The 25,753-nt window shown below is 36.7% G+C and overlaps 4 protein-coding genes across 4 annotated transcripts; 3 read left to right on the forward strand and 1 right to left on the reverse strand.

Moving 5' to 3' along the window:
- Window positions 1-838: 838 nt before the first annotated feature.
- On the reverse strand, window positions 839-6,633 carry tspan36 (tetraspanin 36). The gene is made up of 8 exons (XM_084138678.1): window positions 6,361-6,633; window positions 4,584-4,803; window positions 2,863-3,054; window positions 2,605-2,679; window positions 2,413-2,508; window positions 2,126-2,275; window positions 1,575-1,658; window positions 839-1,483 (listed from the first exon to the last, which is right to left on the reverse strand). The coding sequence occupies exons 2-8, from the start codon at window positions 4,641-4,643 to the stop codon at window positions 1,409-1,411; spliced, it is 732 nt and encodes a 243-aa protein (XP_083994804.1). The 5' UTR covers window positions 4,644-4,803; window positions 6,361-6,633; the 3' UTR covers window positions 839-1,408.
- A 2,089-nt stretch (window positions 6,634-8,722) lies between these two features.
- Window positions 8,723-9,391, forward strand: LOC311066433 (histone H1.5). The gene has a single exon (XM_084087616.1). It carries the CDS (start codon window positions 8,788-8,790, stop codon window positions 9,286-9,288), a length of 501 nt encoding a protein of 166 aa, XP_083943742.1. The 5' UTR covers window positions 8,723-8,787; the 3' UTR covers window positions 9,289-9,391.
- A 4,537-nt stretch (window positions 9,392-13,928) lies between these two features.
- On the forward strand, window positions 13,929-18,545 carry mpeg1.1 (macrophage expressed 1, tandem duplicate 1). The gene is made up of 2 exons (XM_084086593.1): window positions 13,929-14,431; window positions 14,707-18,545. Exons 1-2 carry the CDS (start codon window positions 13,967-13,969, stop codon window positions 16,426-16,428), a joined length of 2,187 nt encoding a protein of 728 aa, XP_083942719.1. The 5' UTR covers window positions 13,929-13,966; the 3' UTR covers window positions 16,429-18,545.
- A 2,607-nt stretch (window positions 18,546-21,152) lies between these two features.
- Window positions 21,153-25,428, forward strand: prf1.5 (perforin 1.5). The gene is made up of 3 exons (XM_084086957.1): window positions 21,153-21,457; window positions 21,670-22,207; window positions 24,267-25,428. Exons 2-3 carry the CDS (start codon window positions 21,678-21,680, stop codon window positions 25,288-25,290), a joined length of 1,554 nt encoding a protein of 517 aa, XP_083943083.1. The 5' UTR covers window positions 21,153-21,457; window positions 21,670-21,677; the 3' UTR covers window positions 25,291-25,428.
- Window positions 25,429-25,753: the final 325 nt, after the last annotated feature.

The raw sequence follows: 25,753 nt of genomic DNA on the forward strand, positions 1-25,753 counted from the left end.
TCGGTTCCGGCAGTGCTGAGATGCAGTATCTCTTTGGATTCCTCGGCAGGATAGAAAGTGTTTGGCTGCCCTCCAAACGCTTCATCCTGACTGAGGTCAGTTTACCGCACTGAGGAGTCAGTGGTGAAAGGAGGAAATTAGATAAATGAAGAGCTCGTCTACATTTCCTCTGTCCAAACACCAGAGTCAGCTCGGGGAGTGTATAGATATATAGATACAAATGTAGCAGTGTGAGATGATAACCAAAGCAGTGTGTTTTGTTTAGTTGCTTCCACACTCGTCAATTTTTGCATATGCTTAATATCATTGATAATGTATATAGCTGGATTATTCAAATGCTGTTATGAAGAGGAAAAACTCTCAATCGCCATTATTTGTCTAATTATGTCCTCAGTAAATATTTTAGCTTGCAGCGACCTCTAATGGATAAAATTGCAAACGACTATAGAATCAGACACTAATGGCACGATTTAACCAAATTGTTTTTTTGGGGGGGGGGGGGGGTTCTTGTATTTTTTTATTATTACTTTTAAAGCACTAAACTTAATGGGCCTTGTCTCGTTCGTTAGTGGTTTTCTCTAGTTAAAAACCGACAAAGCTGAACATGACTACACAGTGCCAACGGAGCATTCCTGATAATGACAGTTTACGGCTTAATTTCATGAGCAGTATCTTCACAACTGTGTCAGCACAAGACAGATAACTAGTCAACGCCTACAATTTATCTAAATTCACATGTGTATTTCCTCAGAAATGGTGTTGATAAGTCATTTGAGGATAATTATTAACATGCACTTTTGTAATCTTAACCATGTCAAAAATACACTCACCAGACCAATTTATTTCCATAATTTAATATTCTTTTGTTGAGCTAAATAATTTTAATAGATATAATATACATACATGACTATTAAGACTTAATTTGGATAGCAGCACAAAAAAACAAAAACAAAAAAAAACACTGAATATGACAATGTATAAAGCACACAGAAACGCATAAAACCCTTAAAAATGAAGTGCATCTATCAACTCAAAAGTTTGATCTAAATGTATACACACTTGGTAAAGTGCTGCTATAGTAACATTTCCTTAAACTTTGTGGAGTTGGGTGTAATATTTTATAAACCTATTTGGCAGGAAAACATTCACCATCAAAACTACTCCAAAATATCACACGTTTTTTTCAGTGTTTTTTTTTTTTGGCCACACACATCTCTGTGGTTCCTGTCAGCATATCTTGTTCAAACCGAAAGATATTAAAATTAACTTTTTTAATACAGAATGTTTAGAATACTGTCACATCTTCAAACTGTCAAATCTGTTCTTTATGGTGCCAGTGAGGCTGTGTGTAGCTGCACAGTATTGAGAAAATAGAGACTGTCCCAAGAGAGGGATTCAGATTTTACTATCACGCATACAGAGGCTGATAGTCATTCTTCTTGCTTCGGCAGGTGATGATACAAATGCTGAGCATCCCAAAAAACTGAAAAAGAGAGAGAAACACAAAACTAGTTGTTGAAAATTCATTGTCAGATAAACAAGTATAATGATGAGGCTAAAATTAACTGATGTACCTTTATGATGGCAAATCCCAGGATGACCAACATTGCATAACTAAGCACATCCTGAAGCATCTGCTCCAGTTTAGCTTCACATCCCTGTAGGAACAACAGAGTGTGTTTTCCCCCCGAAAAAAATGGTTTAAAAACAATTACATATTTCAAGAAAACTGCTTGGAAATATGCTGATCTGAATACCAATATAGTTACTGTTAACTAAAACTATTAATAGTTGTTATTGTTACTTAAGATGGAATAAAATAAATATCAGATGAAACATTTAAATGCAAATTATAAACTGAAATAAGTTTGAGGTAACTTAAAACAACTTAAACTTGTGTGTGTGTGTGTGTGTGTGTGTGTGTGTGTGTGTGTGTGTGTGTGTGTGTGTGTGTGTGTGTGTGTGTGTGTGTGTGTGTGTGTGTGTGTGTGTGTGTGTGTGTGTCTATATATATATATATATATATATATATAAAAATACTAAAATGGCATATAAATTCTAAAATAACACTGTTCACTGAAAACAATAATTGACAATGTCAAACGAAATGACACGCTGCTCAAACCTGTGTATTCAGAAGATCAAGTTGGGTGAGTTGACCCGTGCATTGTGTATTGTTTGCTTTACAGCAGGAATGTGGCACAGAGTTGTTATGCTGGCCAAACCATGGTGTTGCAGTCCAGTCTGTGAAGTTATTCACCCCACAGCACTCCAACTGGAAATGTAAAAATGGAGTAAAAAAAAAAAAGATCAGGAGACTCCTTCATGCATCCATTTCCTGCCCAGTGTGTCTATCATTTCCTGTGCAACCAAAAACGATTGCAATGATATGAAGGAACCTTTTAGTCTTACTTGAGATTGCAGGTAATCCACTGCATGCGTTTCAGCGTTCAGACCGTCATACTTTTGGAAGACGTCTTTCATTGACTTTTCTAGGTCACCCTTAATCTGCAAACATCACGGGTAACAATTTCCAATGATTTAGATTTCTACATATCCCATTTAAAAAAGAAAAAAAAAGAAAATGTTATGAGAATAACTTACTCTGCCCCTGTAGATGAAGCCAAACACAAAAGCGGTCACCTCAGCTGCGAAGATTATCATGATGATGATAAAAAACTAAATGAAAAATTCAGAGAAAAGCATCAAATATTAAATCCCCCAAAATCGACACCATGATGAAACCAGTACTATCCAAAAGGATTTAAATAGGAATAGAAAACCACCACATGGACCCTACTCTCTATTTTTTCGATAAAATAAACTGAAACAAATGTACACAGATGTATGGCTCATACTTACAAAGCCTAAACCGACTTTGGACTCCCTCAGAGTTGCACAGCAGCCAACGGTTCCGATGACAAACATGACCACAGCCACACCGATTATAATGGCTGCTGGGATGATGCTGTACTTATCAGACACAAAGTCTTCAAAGCTGTTGTAGCTCTTTATCACATAAGAACCAACATATGCAAGGGCCACTCCAGCACCCTGAAAAAGAACGACACAAGAGGGGGGTCAATGACATCAAACTTCACAGTAATGTCTGTGGTGAGACTCCCCCCAAAATGATTTCATGATATTTACTAAAAAAAAAAACAAAAAAAAAAAATATAACCTGATTAAAAACAAATACTGATATACAGGCATGTACACTCACATGTATTCAAGGTGTAAGAAAAATATGTCATTAGGGGCAGCAGGAAACTTCCATGACTATTTCATGACCAAGTATTTAAATGATTATTGATATATTAAGATAATCAAATAAAAATCTAAATTAAAATGCTAAAACACACACAATCAAGATGTAAACTGAAATCCCGAGTGGATATCTCAATGACCATTAAATTTAAACATCTGTTGAAAATGGTAAAAGATAAAAGTCATATGTATAAATTCCCCCATCCCCCTCCCCCATTTTTTGTTGAAATTTACACAGTTCAGTTCCATAAGAACACATACATCAACTCTCATGTGATATCATAAGGTGTCATTTCATAACAAGTAAACTTTGGGTTATGTATGACTCGCTAGCACATGATCGGTTTCTTCAGCAGTCAGTCACAATGCACAGTCACGAGACCATGAGTAACCTTTTCCTGCCCTCTAATCTTTCCTGGAATGCTGGTCTTGTGCCTCAGCTTGAGCAGAAGCGGCAAAAGCAAAACAGAATGCCTTGAGGTAGAAAAGTACACGACAACAGCAATAGAAGATGAAGATGCTACAATGAGAACTTTCAGTTCTCAGATTTTAAGGTTTCAGGTTTTACTTGTAGGCTACTGTTGTTTTTGGGGAAAATTATAAAAAATAAAATAAAATAAAATGCACATGCAGACAGGGCTGGAAAGAATGGGAACCGCAGGGCCCCGTAGGGTCTCAGCCCTAAAGTTTGTCTTGGTTTCTGCAAATTTTAGCAACATCTCTGTGTTAAAGTATTAAATTTTGTCTGTGCAGAAGAGTAAGAAGTGTTGGTTTTCTACAGAACTCCCCTTCGTGCCCACTGAAGCCAGAAAAGGGCACATGACATTAAGCCCAGTCAGATGACTAGGCCTACATGATGGCACAGAAAATATGGGCATCAAAAATATTTATTTCCATTGAAATCAAGTTAGAAGCTCTGACAGTTACATCAACTCTGAAATAAACAAGTGCATACGTTTAAAGGCAGCATAGCAAAAGGCACTGAAGCCCTTTCATATGGTTGTTTTAAGTGTATAAACAAAGAGCAAACAAATGATTCACCCTAAATTAAATTACATTCTAGAGAACAGCTCGCTGTCAAAAGCAAATAACTCTGACTAAACGTTTAGGTCTGGAGGAGGAGAAACAACCTCTGGAATGAATACAAACTATTGTGCTGCTTATTAGGACCCTTCTTCCTACAAATATAGTCATTAAACAACAGCAAAACCCACATGGACAGCATAGGTTTGTAAACCTCATAATAATGGGCTATATTTAGGGGAAAAAAACAGAACTGAACAGAAATTATATTAAAAAGAACATCGCAAACTCACCCAAAATATTAAACTGAGAAGCAAAAGAACGCTTTTGGATGTTATCATTCCGCAATCCATGTCTGCTGCTGAGTGATGAGTCGAAGCTGAGAATGTTGCGGATAGTTTGTGGCGTTCTTCTTTTTCTTTTTGGAGTTTGTGACGTTATCTTTCCTCGTGTTCTTTATAGTTCAGTCAGTCACATGCTCTCTCATACGTCAACAATGGAAACCCCCAGGTCCTAAACACCGTACATCAAAAAAAAAAAAAAAAAAAAAAAAAAAGGAATACCTTAAAACTTTCTTGTTCACACTCACAGGGAAGCTGTTCATGACGAAAATGCGTGAGGCGTTGCCTAGGTGACGTGACCAGAGAAGGTGGCACAGTATTCGTGATGGTTGACTGATAAAATCTGTTTACGTACAGCCTTTAAGTTTTTTTAATGTTTCTACACCTGTTTAAATGTAAATATTTCAAGACAAATTATTTAAAGTAGCATAATATAATAGTATGATAATGACAGACTGATGGCATTGCATTTCACATGATTTTTTAGTTGAATTGGGACAGATGCACATCATCAGCTAAACACATTGAACAATGAAGTTCGATGGAAATATATTTGCTTTAGTTTAAATACTACAAAAACTACATCCATATAGCATTTTCTTGTATTAAAAGTAACAAAATTTTGAATTTATTAAATTAGGTCTTGTTGGAAATCATGTTATGTCTCCTTGAGTTGGTCAGCAACATAGCTGATTTGTCAATGGCACAGTGTGGCTTAGCTTTAAAGGGTTAGTTCACCCAAAAATGAAAATTCTGTCAGTAATTACTCACCCTCATGTTGTTCCAACCCCGTAAGACCTTCGTTCATCTTCGGAACACAAATTAAGATATTTTTGATTAAATCTGAGAGCTGGCTCACTCCTCCATAGGCTTCTAAAGACGTTATAACTTGCTGGCCCAGAAAATGCATTAAAGGCATCGTTAATATAATCCAAGTGACTACAGTGGCTCAATCTTAAGTTTATAAAGCGACGAGAATACTTTTTGTGCGCAAAAAACAAACAAAAATAACGACTTTATTCCACTATTCATTTCCTTCTCTCTGGGCCTCGAGTTTTTTCACGTAGTGTTTTAGCGCAGCGCGTCTGTGTTGCACGTCACCACGTAGGCTCACTATTGGGCGACGCTGGTCATGTGTGTGATGCGTGTGACGTGCAACACAGACGCGCTGCGCTAAAACACTACGTGAAAAAACTGAGTGACCCAGTTTGCCCCTGTACGCCTTTCCCCGATCGCTCTGCTCCCTCACGTCATCAGGCAAGTCAGGGAGGACAGATGCTCAGTCCTTTTGGTGGCTCCCCTCTGGCGGAACCAGTTGTGGTTCCCTGAGATGATACAATTGCTGTCAGCAGCCCCCTGGCCGATTCCTCTGAGGAAGGACATCCTTTCCTAGGCGAAGGGAATGATTTGGCACCCCCAACCTGAGTTGTGGAGCCTCCACGTATGGCCCCTCGACGGGAGCCTGCGTGCCTTCCCGCAAGGGTCTTGAGCACTACCTCAGAGACTAAAGCCCTGTCTACTAGACGTCTCTATGTCCTTAAGTGGTCTGTCTTCTCTGACTGGTGCGCAGTCCGGAATGAAGTCTTGACGTCTTGTGACGTTTCACTGATTTTATGCTTCCTTCAAGAGGTGCACCCCTTTCACACTCAATGTCTACATGGCGGACATTGCTGCGAATCATGCTCTCAGGCCATGCTGGCCAGGCAGTTGGAAGGAAGGCTGAACCCACCTCGCCCCCGTTTTCTCCCGATTTGGGCCTATCCACGGTCCTCAGGGCTCTCTGAGGCCTGCCCTTAGAGCAGCTTCTGTCAGCCGAGCTGCGCCTCCTTTCGCTTTAGACCACCCTTTTGCCCAATTCACCAGGGGCATGGCCTCCTCCTTAACCTGGTCCAGTGGAGTATCCATTGGTGACATTTGTGTGGCGGCCGACTGATCCTCTCCATCCACCTTCGGCAGATTTTATAACTTGGACGTCCTTGCTCTCCAAGCACGGGTCCTGTGTGTCTAAATCGGTCCTCGACCTCGTTGTAAGTCTAACCGTTAGGGCGCTTGCCAAGGACTCCGGCCTTGTGGCCTGAGCCTTGTGTTTTTGGGCGGATACTCTTGCCCTAATATTAGCCTTGCTGCCTTTCTGGGCCCTTAACCTTGAGTGCCCTAGGCCGGGGCTCGTAGGACGGTATTTTGTTCTACGCTTGTAGTATGGCTCTTTTGGATTGCGTCCTCATAGCATCAGCTAAAGATTGACGCAATGTGAGTGAACCGTATCAATAAGGGAACATCTCGGTTACTGACGTAACCTCGGTTTCCTGAAATAACGAGAACGAGCATTGCGTAGCTGGCCGTGATACCGCGCTGCACTTGAGTAGGCGCTTGCCGCTCCTCAGTCGAAAGATTGTGAGAAAATGGCATTCTCAATGGAAAATGGTAGCCCCAAAGCACCATAGGTTTGTGCAGTTGCAGATATGTGATTCAATCAGGCTTCAGAATTCTCGGAGGAAAGAGATAGCGTCAGCTAAAGGCCGACGCAATACTCGTTCCTGTTATCTCAGGGAACCGAGGTTATATTAGTAATGAGATGTTTTTCCAATGGTAAGAGGCACAGAACCTCTCATCTCCATAAGACAATCTCTGGCACGAACTTTGCCAAACAACACAAAATAAATTTGCTTAATGAAGATTTTGTTAAATTTGAGCAAAAGTTTTCATTTTAGTTGGTCACAAAACTTCTCACAATGTGATAATATGTATCAAAGTAACAGTAAAATTACTTGACTTAATATGTTGTGAGGGGCGGCTCCCTAAAAACGTATTATATCATTTTCTATTAATTATTAATTTCATATTTGTGGAAAAAAAAAATATTAAAAAAAAAATTAAACAATGAGATACATATACGCTATTCAAGGTGTAAGAAAAATGATTAGGCTACTTTCGGCCTGGTTACACTACCTACATTTTAGAGCACTGGTTTTCAAACAGAAAACTTCTAAGGAGGCTGCAGGATGAATTAAAGGTATTTAAATTAACAAATCATTATTATTGATATAAAAATGTATCTAGCTCAATTCTAAATTAAAATGCTAAAAACACATAAAATCAAGATGTAAACTAAATCATATAACTATTGTTTTTGAAGAACACAACGTGCTCACAAAGTCAGCATGTTTGATTTAAAAGCAGCAAAATCATCTATGCATGTGTAATCCTTTAAAAACTGCCAGAAAATGAAACCTTTGAAACAAGCAAAACAACCAAAAAGGTCCTTTTAGGTCATTTATCTAACAACTGACATGGCATCAAAGATAAGGTTTCAGCGTCTAGGAGACACCCTTCTGGTGTAATAACTCTAGAAGATCAAACTGTAAGAATTTAAATGCTTTTATGAATTAAACTAAAGTTTATTTTAGCACTATAAAGCTATCAGCCAAATAAGCACAATGGACAAATGAATGACATATAATAGCCTTATCTCAAACTATCCCACCTGACAGATTTGTAGGTGTTGGCTACTAAATAAAATAAAAAAAAGAATAAAAATATTTGATCAATGTTATTGCATTATTAATTACATTTATTCAATGTGTCATTGTTTTTGTAGGGCCATAATGTATAACTGACTGAAACTGACAGAAAAAGAAAATGTGTTTTAGTAGACTGAAAATATATTATTTGTTCAAAAACTCTGCAAAATATTCGCTTTATTAATGCATGAAAATATTACATATGGTTCACTCTAACTGAACAATGGCACATAATAAGTAAACAATATATTTAAATTATGTAATTAAACAAAGTCCAGAAATTGTTCAGTCTTAAAACGGCACAGCACATCGATTCTTCACATTTGCGAATAAAAAACTAATTATTACTTTATTGTCTGGATGCTATGTACAAGTAAAATGTCTTTGTGGAACTTTCTTGATTTTCTGATCTACAATCCAGGTCTTTATATTATTTTTAAAAGTAAAAAATATACTCTTTCTATCAGTCGGAAAACACAAATTATTGCGGCTCATAAAAAGGCGCTGAAATCATAACTACTAGAGTCTACACGGTTCTCATGTTGACTATTTTACTTGCACGCACCCGCCCTTAAACTCACTCTCATCAGACATCTTCTTCCAGCTGATGTTCCGGCTCAAATAAACTGTCAGTCATGTCAGCTGCCACAGCAGCCTCGTCTGCTACTAAAACGCCAAAAAGAAGGTCCAAGGCCAAGAAGTCAGGACCCATTGTGTCTGATTTGATCCTCAAGGTCTTGTCATCTTCAGAGGAACGTGGTGGTGTCTCTCTGGTCGCTCTGAAGAAAGCGCTGGCTGCCAGTGGTTATGATGTGGTAAGAAACAACTCGCGCATTAAGCTGGCAGTTAGGCGACTGGTGGCCAGCGGCCGCCTGATTCAGACCAAAGGCACTGGAGCATCTGGATCATTTAGGATCGGCTCGAAAGCTGCTACAAAGCCAAAGAAGGCAAAGGCGAAGAGGGCAAAGAGAAAGACGGCCAAGAAACCTGCCGGGGCAAAGAAATCCCCTAAGAAGAGAAGGAGAAATTTACGAAGTCCTGAAAAGGCCAGCGAGACAGCTGCGGTCAAGAAGACCACAAGACCCAAGAGAGCCAAACGAAGAGCTTCCAAATCAAGCAAAGCAAAAACTGAGTAGAAATAATTGATACCATGATAATGGCTATTGTTCATACTTTTTAAGGGATGTTGCACCCTTTGTAAAAAATAAATAAATAAAACAATTCGTAATTAATGAAAAACTTTTAGTCTTTTGCTGCATTTTGATGATGATGAGGATAATAAAAACAACAATAATTACTATTGTTTACACTAATTACATGTAGGCTATTGAGTTTTAACATTTTATTTAGGCTACAACAGACCAAAGTTCATTTTAGTCTAAATCCCATATTGGGCTATTAATTACTTTTTTGTACAGCTAATAGGTAGGCCTAACTCTATTGTAGGCTATTTCTTTTTTTAACATAAGCAAGAAATGTAATAGGGCAAATAATACCAACGGATGATAAATGTTAAAAATTACGTGACTGGGATAGTTTTGTATCGAAAAGTGACGTGTAATTATCACGCACGACTCACGAGCTTTATACACGTTATTCCACTAGATGGTGTTCTCTGAAAAGCAGTAAGTCGTCATTCCGTTTAGAGTCGCTGCTTTTCAGAGAACACCATCTAGTGGAATAACGTGTATAAAGCTCGTTCCTAATTACACACGTCACATATATTCATCAAAACAAGAGATGCTCATCCAAGACTGCAATTAATTTATACAAAATATCACCAATATTTTTTTTTTACTTAAATTGGAAATTCATAAATGACATTATGTGTAAAAAGACATAAAACATAAAATTATAAATGTGCTTTTCTAAAATTCTCACTATCTGGAAACATAGTAACAAAAATGTTTGTTTGAGTAGAAATAAACGTTCCTGTAAGTGTGGATTAATTTCTTCATATTAATATTTTTCATGCTTAGGCCGAGGCTATATATAATTAAAGCACACTCTTTTGATCACAACTAATGAAAATAAATCAATGTCCTGTCTAACTGCAGAAAAAAAGGATTTTCTCATATGAAGTAGGCTACACACATTGCTTGTAACATTAATAAATGATTACAATCATAACGTGAATAATAATAATAATGATAACAACAATAATACCTTTTGTTAACATATTCACCTCATTATATAAACCAAACAGGAAACATAATACCATAAATGTACCATAAATATAACATTTATTTTAAATTTTAAATAAGAATGATTAATTATCAATTAAAATAAGAATTGGATAAAATTGTCTGCCAAATGGATAAATGTAAATTCCCAATCAAGTTAAAATTACCCGAGTCGTAGTAGGCTACTTTGTTTGCCTGTAAAGTGATTACATTGTCTATCATGTCTTCCATATGCATATAATAGGCTACCGATTACTGGAAGTGAAAATAAAAACACAATAACAGTATAAAAATAGCAACAAGCAGTAAAATAGCAGTAAAATATTAGTTAAACATTAGTCCGCAAAATGTATTCATGCTGTGGTGCAACCCGGAAGGGAGTTACTATTTTTGAGCCTTGGGAATTTCCTTTGGTTATATATCCCGGGCACTCTCGTGATCGATACAAATACAAATACAATACTATTGTGCATATATACATATATAGGCTACATACAACATGTTTATCTTTTCTGAAACCGCTCATTGCATTGTCTATATGGATTTTTTGTTTATGTCAAGTTTTTGCACATTCTCATGCAAACTTCTTGCAGAATTTTGAACCTGTGGAGTGTGACTCGCAGTTTTTCCGTGTCTTGTATTTTAATTTATCAAAAGTGCAAGTGGGCCAAACAAACTTAGATAGGGTATTGTAAACTTCTGTTACATAATAAAATTAAACTTTGGCAAAGGAATTAGAGAAACTAAAGTATAATAAAGCATAATGTTTTCATGACCATCCTAATAAAGTTTGCTGCCAACCAACTTTAACTTTGGTATTACGCAGTAAAAGAGAAAGCATTACGCGTGCTTGCACTGTGCTCTCCTGTGTTTACATTCATTTAAAAGGAGGTCAATCAATCTTTGAGGAAGTGTAACTGTAAGTACACAATAGCATTTGAGCATGCCATATTATGATGTTCTAGAGATTATGTTTGTTATAAATAATACATTACAAATTTTAAAATATAATAGGCTATATACAGTATTTCATTTTCCCACAATTACAAACCATGCAGCCTTGAAGTTTGGATTCTTTTTGAGTCAAGAGATGACATTTCATCCTCTATTGGTTATCTTTTTGATATACAGACTTGCAGGTCATCAAACATAAACTTTGGCCCAAAGCGGAAGACATATATATATGTATATATATATATATATATATCCACACACACACACACACACACACACACACACACACACACACACACATATATATATAAGTGTGAACAAAAGTGAAAAGTGTAGTGACTGCACCTCAAGCCAAGAAGACCAGGACAAACTTCAGAAGAACTATCTGTAAGACAGTATGTTTTTATTACTTAACCAGTATTTTTTTTAAATGTCTCATAATTATTGTGAATGCAGTTTTTATGAGCTCATACTGAGACTACAAGGGATATTTGTGCTTTTAAAAATTCTGTTGAAATATCGAAATAAAAAATTGAAAAGTTGAGGAAAACAAGAAAATGTTTACCAATTTTATTTATATCCATGTTCACTGCCAGCCATGCTTATGCTAAAGAATTTATTATTATTATTATTATTATTATTATTATTATTTTACTGTACAGTAAATAGTACCATGTTAGGCTTCTTCAGCTTATAATATCCTATAACCTATGGTTTTTATATTAATAAAAAAGCAAAACAAAAAGACTTAATAAATACATACAGTATGCAAACGAATGAGCTGACTGAACTGCTCCACACATTAATGCTGAGACAGAAACAGTAGCCTGACTGTTACATTGAGAGAAGTTTTCTTCATCTTGAAAACAAATCCTTCCAAATTTCAAGTATCTACACCATCCATCTGTGTGTGTGTGTGTGTGTGTGTGTGTGTGTGTGTGTGTGTGTGTGTATGCATTGTGGTTTAACTTATTCTTCACAGGTGATGAGGCTGCTGGGTGAGACAGCATCTGCCTGGGAAGAAAAACTCTATTGCATTCAGTAGTGTGTTTCTTCCATTTCTTTAAGAAAAAGTAATTAATTAAAGAAGCAATTATTTGTTGTACATTTCAATTAAGACAACATTGGGCCTAAACATAAAACGCAAATGCTAGCTTGAGCAAAAAAAGAAAAAAAAAGAAAAAAAAAAGAAAAAGATGAGCTCTAAATAATCACCATCACCATTAACAGAAAGTAAAATGTTATTGTTGTAATGAAAAAATACAACGAAATAACAAAAATAGCAGCAAGCAGTAAAACAATAAATAGTTATATTTTAGTTACATTTATACATTAATCAAAATTCATGCCAGGCCATTGAATTCAAAAGAGAATTAACATTTGGAAGCCTCTGGAATTTTTTTCCTTTGGGTAAAAATAAATTATAATTAAATATTTGTCAACTACTTATGTACAGCATGGTTATCTTTTCAGAGTTTACTCTTGAATGGTACACGACATTATGTTTGTAGTGTGTCTATACATTTTTAAATAGGGCCCATTTTCAAGATTTCACACCACATATCTATTTGCCATCTATTAGAACTTGAACTGAACATGTCACTGGATGTTTGTGGTTTAAAACTAGTGATGCTAAATATTTAAAGTTGTTTTATCTCTTGGTTCTTTATGAGTTTAATCAAGTTCTTTTAGGGGTTCTTTTAAAGTGTAGTCAGGCTTTGAGCATTGTACTTTGGAGCCTTCAACCAATATCTTCTACTGCATCATTTGGTAAATTATGGCTTGAAAATTTATTTTTGTTCAACACAGAATGTAAACATCACATGTTGACCTCTTGGCTAAATACATACAAACCTCAAAGCTGAACATTTGTCATTTATTTAGTGAAAAACAGAAGTACTTAAGCTTGACATCATATCCGGCTGACCATATGCGTTGCAGCATCTAAGTACTTTTTACATTCAATGAGGTCAAATTTATACATTATTAGCTAACTATGTGATTTGTATAAGTACATTTCTGAAATACATGACACAGTCACCTCTGATAACAGATCCCGTCTAAATTGTAATAGACATGCATTTTAAAGCTGCTTTGAAACAATATGTATTTTGAAAAGCGCTATACAAATAAATGTGAATGGAATACTTTGACATAGTAAAATATAAAATTGTGCTGCCATATGGTACAAAAAGTATGACAAGAAACCTGTTTTCATGACCTGTTTTAGGCTTTCATGTTCTACATCCACAGCAGTTTTAGAATGTTTCTCATATTGAAGAGGATTTGAAAATACCTGATAATGCCATACTCTTCTAAAACAAGAAGCAGCAAAGAATCTCACTTCCTCTTGTTAAAAAAAAAAAAAAACACATTATCAAAAATATTGGACATTATGAAGACCCAGAAAAATGTGAGGAATTGAATACATTTACCAAGGAATAGGCCACAATATTTGTTTCATTCAGCCCATAAAACCGTCCTTCAACTGACTGTTTAAACATAGGTTGAAGGCTCTTTTGTCTGTTTGTGTCTCCAAGGTAGCCAAACCATAAAGAGGAAGTTCATGGTCTCATGACTATTTTCTGACAGATGTGAAACTGAGAAGTGGCTTTATTAAGGAACTCACCAAATTCTATAATCTGCCACATACATTTTTATTGAAGTAGTGTGAAACATGCATCTGGTGATCATGGAAGCAAGAGCATTGTGTCTGCTGATTCTCTGCTGTTTTATCAACATCTGCAACCTTCATCCGCTCATCCGTCCCAGTAATGGACTTCGTTTGTGCCGCAAAAACTCAAGTTTGACAGCGCTGGAGGTTCTACCAGGTGGAGGCTGGGATAACCTGCGCAACATAGACATGGGCCGGGTGATGAATCTGAGCTATTCCCAGTGTCAGACCACAGAAGATGGTGTCTATCTCATTCCAGATGAAGTCTTTGTCATTCCACAGAAAGTGAGTGGAGTGGAAACAAACTCAGAGATCATCATGTCATGGCTGGAACAAAAAAGCTCTACTTCAAGCTCCATTAATGCTGATATTTCCTTCTATTCGGTGCTAAATGCAAAATTCTCCACAGAAAACCAGCGCATGAAAAGCCACCAAGTGAAAGAGAGTTCTGTAACAGCACGGGTTCAAGTAAGTACAAAAGTCAAAGTAAAAAACTTCATACTTAGAGAGTCGTATTGACTGTATTGATAAGCTGGACAAATACAGAAGATTTTGAAGTAATACGTAAACCAGGGAAAAAGTCATTTTGAAACTGTGGTAACATAAAATCTCAATTACAATTCTAACACCAAAATAAATTAAATATACTACATCTAATCAAATCTACTAGTAAAAAAATATTGTTTAAAACAAATGATGAAAATCAATCCTTCATTTTCTCATATCAAACATTTGTTTCTCAGGTCCGTAACCATCTGTACACAGTAAAAGCGTATCCCGACTTCACTCTGGACTCCCGATTTGCGAGACAGGCAGAGGAAATTGCAGACGCTATCGAGAACAATCAAACACGTCAAGCAACTTACCTGTCAGAGAAACTCATACTTGATTATGGTACTCATGTCATCACAAGTGTTGATGCTGGTGCTACTTTAGTGCAAGAGGATTATTTAAAAATGTCTTATGTCTCTAACAGTCAGTCAGACAAGTTTTCGGTTTCTGCATCAGCAGGCTTTAACTTCTTTGACAAAGTTAAATTTGATATTGGTGCCAATACATCCCAGGGAAACTCTAAAACCAGTGGTTATCAGGGTAACATCACATATTCGTTAATTCAGAGCCATGGTGGAGCTTTATTCTACCCAGGCATCACTCTACAGAAGTGGCAAGAGAGTACGCTTAATAATCTGGTGGCTATTGACCGCTCTGGGCTGCCGCTGCACTATTTTCTTAATCCATCAACATTCCCAGACCTCCCAACACCAACAGTAAACAAAATGGCTTCATCAGTTCGTCAGGCTGCAGAGAAATACTATAAAGTAAACACCATTCCAGGTTGTGTAAGTCCAGATTCCCCAAATTTCAACTTTCAGGCAAATGTAGATGATGCTTCTTGTGAGGGTCCAGTCACTAATCTTAGCTTTGGTGGCATTTACCAAAAATGCACTCCATTGACATCAGATGGAAGTGCCATCTGTGATGAGACAGCACAGAAAAACCCTGCCACCGGTGATTATTCTTGCCCTCCACAGTACAACACCACCCTGTTACGCTCTGAGACAGTAGAAAGAGGTTATAATCATTATGAATGCCACCCCCACTGTCATTCATGCGGTTTCTTATGGTTGTCTACTTGCTGTGACCAAACATGTGGTGATGCTTACCGTGTCCGTCGTGCAAAAGTTGAAACCTACTGGTGTTCCTCTACTCAGAAAATCCCTGAGTACTCTGGATACCTCTTTGGAGGTCTATTTGGACCAGCTATGCAAAACCCATTGACCAAATCTACTGGCTGTCCACCAAACTACTTTACTCAACACTTTTTGTCTAATGGCATGATGGTTTGTCTGAGCAATGATTATGAGGCCGCAACAAGATTCTCTGTGCCTTTTGCTGGTTTCTTCAGCTGCCAATCTGGCAACCCTCTCTCAAAGGGTCAATCTCGCTGTCCACCTCAGTTCAGTCAACATCTTGCTGCCATTAGTGATGGCTGTCAGGTACTGTACTGTGTCCAGTCCGGTGTGTTCACTGGTGGTCATTTAATGCCAGTCCGTCTCCCACCATTCACAAGACCACCAATGGTCAGTATGATTGCCACAAATACTGTAGCTGTAATGACAGAAGGTGATCATTCTTGGGTGAGAGTTGGACAAACTAAGATGTGGCGACTGGCAAAGCCTGGTGAGATTAACCAAATGGCAACAATGTTTATCTCAGAGTCTTCTTCAAAGATGTCCGGAGGAGAAAAGGCTGGCGTAGCCATTGGTGTAATGGTTCTGGTTGCTCTTGTGGTCACAGGAATGGTGATTATAATGAAAAAGAGAAGGAGGTTTTCTGCCATCAGGTTGAGCAAAGGCTATGAAGAGATTCATAGTGAGGGTCAAAGCGAGAGTAGTGTAGAGATTCAGAGAGAACAACAGATTGAGATTGCAAATGATAACCCCACTCAATCCCTTCTTTCATAAACTCTTTAAGATGACTATTCAGAGATTTGCAGAAAAGCTTTATAATGTTATAATGAATATGATTAGTAGTAGTATTAATAGTTAGCAGCAGCAGTAACAGGTACAGCAGTTATATTACTAGAAGTGATCTCTGTCAGTAACCATTCTCTAAAAATAACTTACATTCACATTCAACATGTTACATTCAACTAACAATCCAAGCATTGGAATAAATCTGAAAGAAAATGATTCTGTTAACGTAATGTCATAAAAACAATTCAACGTAATGAAATCTTGAAAATTGTAAAGTGTGTTTTATAGAGAGATATTTGTGAAATAAGAATACTCTGAAATGAATTAGTTTTAGAGAAGATTAGTAAAAAATACATTCACAGAATTATGGGTTTTATGTATAAAATGATCTTCTAATGCTTTACTATTTTTATTGATATATGTGTATATCTACGTTTTTGTGCTTGTGTGTCTAATAAATATTTCATTAAAATAAAAAACTGAGCAAATGTGCAAACTACACAATAGTGGTTTCACAACTTTCAAAAAGAGTAAAAAAAATAATAAATAATTTTTACTCACAGCAGCGTTATAGTTTTTTGTAATTCAATGCAAAGGTAATACAATACTAAATTTTAAGTGCTATAAATTTACATACATTTTTAAAAAAATGAACATATAAAAACATTTGAAGGTCTGCATTTCATATCTGTCATCACAGTCTGTGAAAATGTTCCAAGGGGAAGAAGAAGCAAATGGCCTGATCTTGTGATCAGTGTTGAACCCTTGTGCTGTGTTGAAAAGCTTTTTTCAAAAACCTCTTGAAAACCAAAAATGATTGATAGTAGATCTCATTGATCCGAGTATAATTTCATCAGTGTGAAAAAAAAAGCCTGTAATACTCAAAATAGTTTATTTGTGTACATGAACGTGTGTGTTTGTGTGCCTGGTGTGGTGAGTGTCCACAGGTCCAAGGCCTTTAAGCACACATGTATGAACATGCTCCTGAACACTAAATGTTTATTTTATTTTTTTAAATCTTCCCCATTCATTTTCAATGGATATTAATTTTTGACCAATATAAGCTCAGATGAATGAGACCTACAATCAGTCAGTTTAAAAAATAAATATTGAAAGAAATTTAAAGAATATCTTTCAAAAATTTAAAGAAAACAAGTTGGCAAAAAGACAATCAAATATTTGATGATAATATAGCATGATTTATAAGCTTTTTTTTTGTAGGCTGGTCATTTTTGACAGGTAACACCACAAGTGTGGCTTTGTGCCATTTTGAACAGGATAAAAGCATTTCAAAACAAACTTCCTTAAACATTAAAGCACACTGTGATCAATTGCAGAGACTTTTCTGAAACATGAAGATGCCACACCCTCTCGGGAGTTGAAGTTGTTCCTTTTGAGGGAAACTTTACGATTCTTTGTCTTCTAGCAGGGTGTTTTGCATATTAAATTGGATTGGGTGTTAAGATAAGAAACCTTTAAGATTCTTATAATAGTAATAGCCTATGTAACGAATGTCCAAAAATACAAAACTTCTGGAAGGAGGTTATAAAATGTTGTCAGACATGTTTAACATTAAAATTCCTTTGAATGCAAAACTTTGTATTCTTGGAATATCCAATGGACTTTATACAAACATCAAGACAGATTAAACTTGTAAAATTTGGTCTCCTTCAAGCCAGAAGAGCTATTGCATTATGCTGGAAGAGTATGGATGCTCCATCCATGAAAATGTGGATGAAGGAGATATCGAACTGTATCAGACTGGAAAGGTTAACTTATATTGCTAAGTGCAAGCGGAAATGGGAGCTATGGGAGCCATACATAAATATCATGTAAAATGGAAATGTAGACCTTACTGAAAAAGACTTTGTAAACACTGTCTGTAACAAATTCATTTATTTTTACTTCCTTATTTATTATTTTATTTTTTCAATTTTTATTATTTGCTTTATGCATTTCTTCTTTTTGTGTAAAAGAAGTGTAAATTGAATATGTATAATGTGAAAGGGTGTATGCTTGTGTACTTGTTCTGTGGTTATAAAACAAGAAGTTAGCAAAATGTAATGTAAATTAACAAAGAAAATTAAAATTGCAGTTCATAGACACCCAATCATTCCTTCAATAGAGTTTGAATTAAAACATAAGCAAAACAACGTAAAATAACATATGATTACATAGAAAAATTGGATGATTGTACATATCTTAAGCGATTATATATAGAGGGTATAGGATAAAGATAGACTGTAAAAAAGGGTACATTTGTCTGTTTAAAAAGTGAACTTAGAGTGAAACTGTACATTCATTTGAGTTGTAAACCAGTCTTATCTTGGTATCATGTTAACCAGAGGCCTGGTGTTAGCTGCATTTGGGGTTTTTAGTTGCTCTTAGAGGCAAAGCCTTAGAACTCTACCTCATGGTTTGTTTTGTTAGGTGAGGGGTATTGTAGATTTTTGTTAAATATAACAAATAATTGTGAGTCTGATATGTCCAGCCATTACAAAGACAAACACTGTAAAAACATTAGACAATTCATTTGTGTATTATTAATCTCCCAAAAAATCCCAGTTACTTGTCTTCCTCTTAATTTCTCTCTCATCTTTATTCTTCTGAGCAATGTCTTTTTTCACCTAGAGACTCAAGATGGTGACAATTATCTGTTCTAACTTGCTTTGCATGACAAGTAAGAATATGATACATAGTGATACAGATATAACAGTAGCACCACTATGTTGATACCCAGATGAGCAATCAGTTAAACAGTGTTGTCCTGGACAATAGTCAGGTTAGGGTTAGGTCATTTTTGTCATCTTAGTTTTTTTTTCTTTTCATTTTAGGTCATCGTTTGTCATTTTTCAAAGATGTCCTGTCTCCCAAGCCAAAAAAATAAATAAAAATAAAATAAAAACAAAACAGGAATTAAGTTTATCTGGCATCTGCCCTATTTATCAACTACCTGTTCACCTATAGCTTGAGACAATTGCTTCCCTTTAAAAAGTTACTGTATTCACTGTATAATCTCTTCCTCTCGTAAATGAGAAAGCATAAGTTTGCTAACAAAGTGCATAATCAAAATTAGTAGGTAGAAGTGTGTGTGTGTGTGTGTGTTTGGCAGTATTAAGACCAACTGTCACTATTCCACTAACTCTGTGGCTTCTTTGTCTTTTATGTAATTTATTATGTCTTATAAATTGAAACCATCAACTTTGTAAACAGCAAGCAAGGCTAATTATCAGCATATTTCTGTGTTTTTTGAACCAGACACTGTTCTCCGTAGTCCCAGAAAAACACTTCTATAATCAAAAACAAAAGTTAGACGTATTGAAAAGACATTGACAGCTACTTTGGCTGCGTTTAACTCTTTTAGACATACACTCACAAACTTCCCGAAGCACTTCACCGCCAACATTTTGAAGTGCTTTCAACTTCATCAAGTGGGCGAGGGAAGTTTATTTGGACAGATCTTTGACCCCTCGAGGAGACAAGTCTACTCAGTGGGTGCTTCTCATTTCTTATTTTGTGCATCCTTGCTTCCTTTCCTTGCATCTCAGCTCCACCCCCTGTAGGATGCAAGGGAGGGCTGCATGAAAAGAAAATGAGGACGGAAGAATCGAAGGAAAGCTTATTTGTATATTGTTCTTGATATTATTTGTCATCAGCTGTGTTCAAAGGATCTGCCCTTATGTTGTTTAAGTTAGGTTATTTAAGAATTTCATAAAAAATAATGATAAAGCAAGATATCCTGTTGAAATATGTGTGATATATGGTTTATTTAAACTGAAAAGATATAGAATTTATTGTGACAGATGTGAGGGGGAGGAGAATTTACACGTGCATTGGGTTTCTCAACAAGAAAGACTTCCGCATAGGATACATCTGTTCATCGGGCACCACAGCAAAATGGCTGCTTGCTGCTCTGGGTGTGTGTCCAGGGTTCGCAGTGTGTGTGTGTGTGTGTTCAGTACTCACTACTCCTAGTGTGTGTGTATGAGTAAATATTCTGAGTATAAGTTTCCATACTTGGCCTTCACATGTCACTTACTTGCAAACTGAGAGACAGCTCAATGCCAATTGGTGGAGGTTAATGTCCAGCCACACCCTATACCTAAACCTAATTAGGTCAAGCTCCACCCATTATGTCAAAAGAGGGGGAGCTGGACTTCATTTGGCTCTGCAGTGAGCACCACTTGGAAGAATCCCCACCACTGAAGCACAAACTGAGTCTGTCCGGAACATACAAACACCAAATCAAAATGGACAGTCAAATTTAAGGGTTATTACACATTAGAATTAATCATGAATTATATACAAACACACACAATAGAGAGATACAATCAAAATAGACAATCAAATTTGAGAATATTAAACATTAAAATTAACCATGAATTATACAATCTAACAACACCTCTATGTTTGACATGAAATTAATTTTCATTTTTGAGTTAAAGGCTTCTAAAGACTTTTTTTTCCAAAGTAGTTCTCATTTTTTCAGGCTTTTGTAATGTTAAATTTGGCATTTTTGTTCTCTATAAATTTTCTATAAAACATAGACAAATCAAAACATGACACAGTGTGTTTCCACATATCCTAAAAAAAATAACAAATACTACATATCATCATTCACATGTCCTGCATGATTAAGCTTGACCTTGCACTTCATCCTGAATTCCCTTATGCGAAGTCTCACGATAACCCTCCCCCACTGCACAGCTGGTATTCACTATAAAAATAAAATCTAAACAAAACCAGTCAGCGGATGAAATCTGTCCAGCACAGAAGAAAGGGTCTGAAAGGAAGACACTCCCTTCCACAAATGCCACGGGCTCAAGCTTCCACACAATACTCCTTTTCAACATTAGCATTCCAGAAAGTGACTCTACAGCAATAACATTTTATGAGGAAACTGTATTTTTGGAAGAACAAAGAAAAAGGCTTTTTCTGAAGTAGGTCAATATGGTGGTGTAACACAGCTGGAACAGACTGTTGCATGAAAGCTACTCGGTGGATAAAATTGAACTTGGTGAGGTGATATTTTTTTATTTACATTTTGGATATTTTAGTAGATTTCAATGCCATTTCAGCATAAATAACAGAAAAGTATAATTTTAGAATAATATTCTTTCAGTATTTTTATTTTCATTTTGCATGCATATTGGTTCATTAATGTTTTTTTTTTTTTCCATTCTGGAAGAAATTAAATATTACATGTGAACCCTCTGTATTTCCCTGTAGACATCATCATGGAGACAAATCACTGTGTTTTCCACGGCTTTCTCTGCATTTCTCTGATCTTGACACACTGGGACACAAGTTCAGCTTGCCATACAGGCTCTCAGGTAGAATGTGAGAAAGCCCCATTTGTGCCTGGTTACAACCTGGCGGGCGAAGGCTTCGATGTTGTCAGGATGCGCCGTAAAGGTGCATTTTTGATCAATGTCAAGTCACACATGGACAACGGCACTTGTACGGTCTGCAAGAACCGCTTTCAGGGAGGGCAGATGCAGAAAATTCCCTCAGCCGTGCTGGACTGGCGTCCCTTCAGCCGCTGCAGCAAACAATTTTCTACTGCTCTTCATCATTCTGTTGACTCCCTTATGAAGAGTTCAACATCACTCATCAACAACAACTGGGAAATGGACCTTAGCCTTGATGACATTGCAAAGGTGATATTGGGAGGGAGCCGCTCAGATATAGCTAAATTTGCCCATTCTCAGAATGCAATGGATAAGGCAACATTTGCCCTCCATGAGATCAGCTGCACATATTATAGGTAAGTTCATAAGAGTTTGATTCATTTAGCATTGTATTTCTCCTGACTTTTTGGTTTAACTTGTTACAGAATGGTAACAATTGGAACCTTTCTTTATGTGTTTCCACTGTTGAGCCAAAGGCTAGTCACATTTCCACTGTCCCTTCCGCGGCTTGATCTGGCCTCATCTGGGCTTCCTCGGGGCCAACGGCCAAGGTTTTTGGCACGCCAAATAACTTGGTCCAGGCTTGAGGAGTGGTCATAAACAAAGGCAGGGTTTACCTGAGTCAGACATGAGATGGTCAAAACCGTTGCTCATTTCCCATGTTATTATATCAGGCTACCAGCTAACATCAACATTTAAGACATTTTAAAGAATTTTCAGCACAAAACTCACTTTCATATGGTGATCAGAATCCCCATTGGGTTGCAAGGAAGTTATTTCAAACGCTTGGTGCCTGAAAGTGAGTTTTCAGCTGAAAATTTATTAAAATATCTTAAATCTTGAGGTTAGCTGGTTAGCTGGTTGCCTGCCATAATAACATGGGAAATGAGAAGCAGCGTTGACCCTCTCCTGACTCAGGTAAACTCTGCCTTTGTTCATAACCACTCCTCAAGACCCAGTTGGCCCACTTTGGACCAAGGTATTAGGCGGGCCAAAAACCCTGGCACAGAGGAAGGCCTGGAAGTGACAGTGGAAACCCGACTAGCCCTGGCACACAGGCCCAAAAGTGTTAACACGGCTAATCTGTCTCCTAATACCTTTATTTAAAATTTAAGATATCAAAAAAAAAAAAAAAAAAAAAAAATAATAATAATAATAAAAAAATAAAGAATAAAATATATTAAATATATATTATATTATATAAAAAATAAAATTGTTTTTTTTGCAACTATATACTTGGAAAATCTTTAGCCAGTGTTGCATGTATAAGGTAGCCTACATTGGCCCCAAAATTATTTGAAGACATATAGCTAAACTAAGTAAAAATGTTGTGATAAAAATAACAGTGTCATTAATAAGAGAGTGCAAATAAAATCTATCTTACAAACAATTACTTTACCCAAATACACTTTGATTGAAATAGCATACATACCTACTACGTCATTCGCCCGTGTTGTGTGCATGTGTGTCACGTCATATTCATGCACAGAAAAGTTGCTCCTGCTGTGGGTAGTGTGGAGAGGAAGGTTTGTTGTCACGACGAACGATAAAAAGTGACCACGGATCATTCCAAACGGCAAGCCTCTGGTGAATCACCGGTTGTAAAAACAAAACAAAATTGTATTTATTTGTCCATCTGATAAGATGTCACGTGTAGCACTGTCCACCGGTGCCTCTAACCACATTCATCCGCACAGAGGAGTAGAGCCCTAGCACAACCAAAATACTGTTCCTCCGCAAGACACATGCAGTTTTCTTTTTAACCGCTAGAGGGCAATTAGTCCAGCTTTAAAGCGACACTTAAAATATCTGAATATTAATTGATTGATGACAAATTATCAGAGCAGGTCTCAACTACATTCATACACAATCCAAAGCCAGCTACCAAACAGATGTTCAGTTGTAGTTTACCTTAAATTTCTCATAGTTCATGAGGTGACTTGAGAATACCTAATAATATCAAAATAATTTGACATTATTAGGTTACATATTTATTTATATACATAGTATTTAAAAAAAAATCTTGTTGGCTGTTCAGAGACATATTTCAAGGTTCATAAGATCCTAGTCTAACTGCCAACCTTTAAAAGCAAGCTGCAGTGCAAGTAAATTTGGAAAATTGGTTAATTTAGGATTACTTACGACGAGCAAGAAGCAGCATGATCTCAAACATGTTTGCATGCAACCCTCATCTGACCAAACAATTTAGTCATAAAACACTTGAAAACCAAAAAAAAAATTTCTAAAAAACAAACAAACCCTAAACATGCTTTACAAAGTACTTTCTTATCATGTCCCTTGACCAAATAACTGTCAAATAAACACTGAAAAACGCAATCAGGCAAATGACAGTTTTATTTAGAAAACACACTCAGAATCTGCTGACAGATTACTTATTTTTTTGTTCATTTACAGTTACAGAGTTACAGATCACCCAGAGATCAGCACCGAATTTGCAAACCATCTCCAGCGACTTCCGGCCCAGTATGATGACAAAACAAAACCCCTGTACCGAAGGACTATAGATACGTACGGCACTCACTACATACGTCAAGTCCATCTGGGAGGCCGAGTGAGACGAGTCACGGCTTTTCGAACTTGTCTTGCGACCCTGAAGGGCTTCTCTGAGACGGATATCAAGAACTGTCTGAATATTGAGTTAAAGATGAATTTAGGGTTCCTGCCAGCTAATGCCTCTCTCTCCAACAAATGCACTCAAATCCTTAAAGATAACATGAGCATGGGATTCTACCAGGGCTTCATGACACACAAGATAGAGGTGCTGGGAGGTGAGAAATACTTTCCAGACCTTGATTTAAACCAAAGCCCAACTGAAGCGTACTTAAACTGGATGAAGAGCTTACATGACAACCCTGATGTTGTATCATATGCTATTTTCCCTCTCCATCATCTGGTGGCTGATCCTGAGGTTAGTGCCAATCTGAAAAGTGCAGTAACAGAGTATATTGAAGAGAACATGCTTTCTGTAGATCACAAGGATAATCAAGGATGTTCTCAGACACCAAATCTGGACAACAACTGCTGCCCTATGCGAGCCAGCCGAGGCAGGTTGGCAGTGTTGGTGCAGAGAGCCACAGGCCTGAAAGCAGATCTCTTCACACGCACTGACGGTTACGTGAAAGTTTGGTACAACCATATGTATGAGGAGACTGAAGTGGTTATGGACAACAATGATCCTGAATGGAACATCAGCTATGATTTTGGATCAATTGAGTTTGGTCATGAACTCATATTTGAGGTGTGGGACAGTGATGTCTTTTATAATGACATGGCGGGGAGATGTGTGATCAGTCCTGAACGTGGGACTCACTCACACAGCTGTAAATTAAAGCGTGGCATCCTTTATTTCACCTACAACGCTTCTTGTGATGCTCACCTGACCGGACCCAGGTGTAACAGATATTCACCAAAAACATAAGATCTTTTATTTGTATAAAACAAACTATAATTATAAGGAATATTTCTGCATATTAATTTTTAGTTAAAGATGAGATGTTATACACAGATCACATGTATAGAAAAATTAGGGGCAAATAAAGAAGTCACATTTTCATTATTATTTTTGTAATACATTTATAGTGTTCAAATGTAATGACACATTTTGATGTTTCTTGTTTCTAAGACTTTTAGAAGATTTGTTACCGCAATTCAGAAGACAGAAAATAGTTTTGCTTTCGGTGGTCTGATTCCTATGCGTGTTTGTTGTAATTTAACACAAAGTGAAATATGAGGACATTTTCTATAACAGATCATTCAATTAAACATGACTGCCTATAGGTTCAATGAAGACCGTACACAATGACTTCACAATAAATAAGACATGAAATTCTGAGCTGTGTTTATCCCTCCAAGGTCATTGGTTAATTTCCCAGGGAACACAC

This window comes from Abramis brama (assembly GCF_963993115.1).
Source record: "Abramis brama genome assembly, chromosome: 16".
NCBI lineage: Eukaryota > Metazoa > Chordata > Actinopteri > Cypriniformes > Leuciscidae > Abramis > Abramis brama.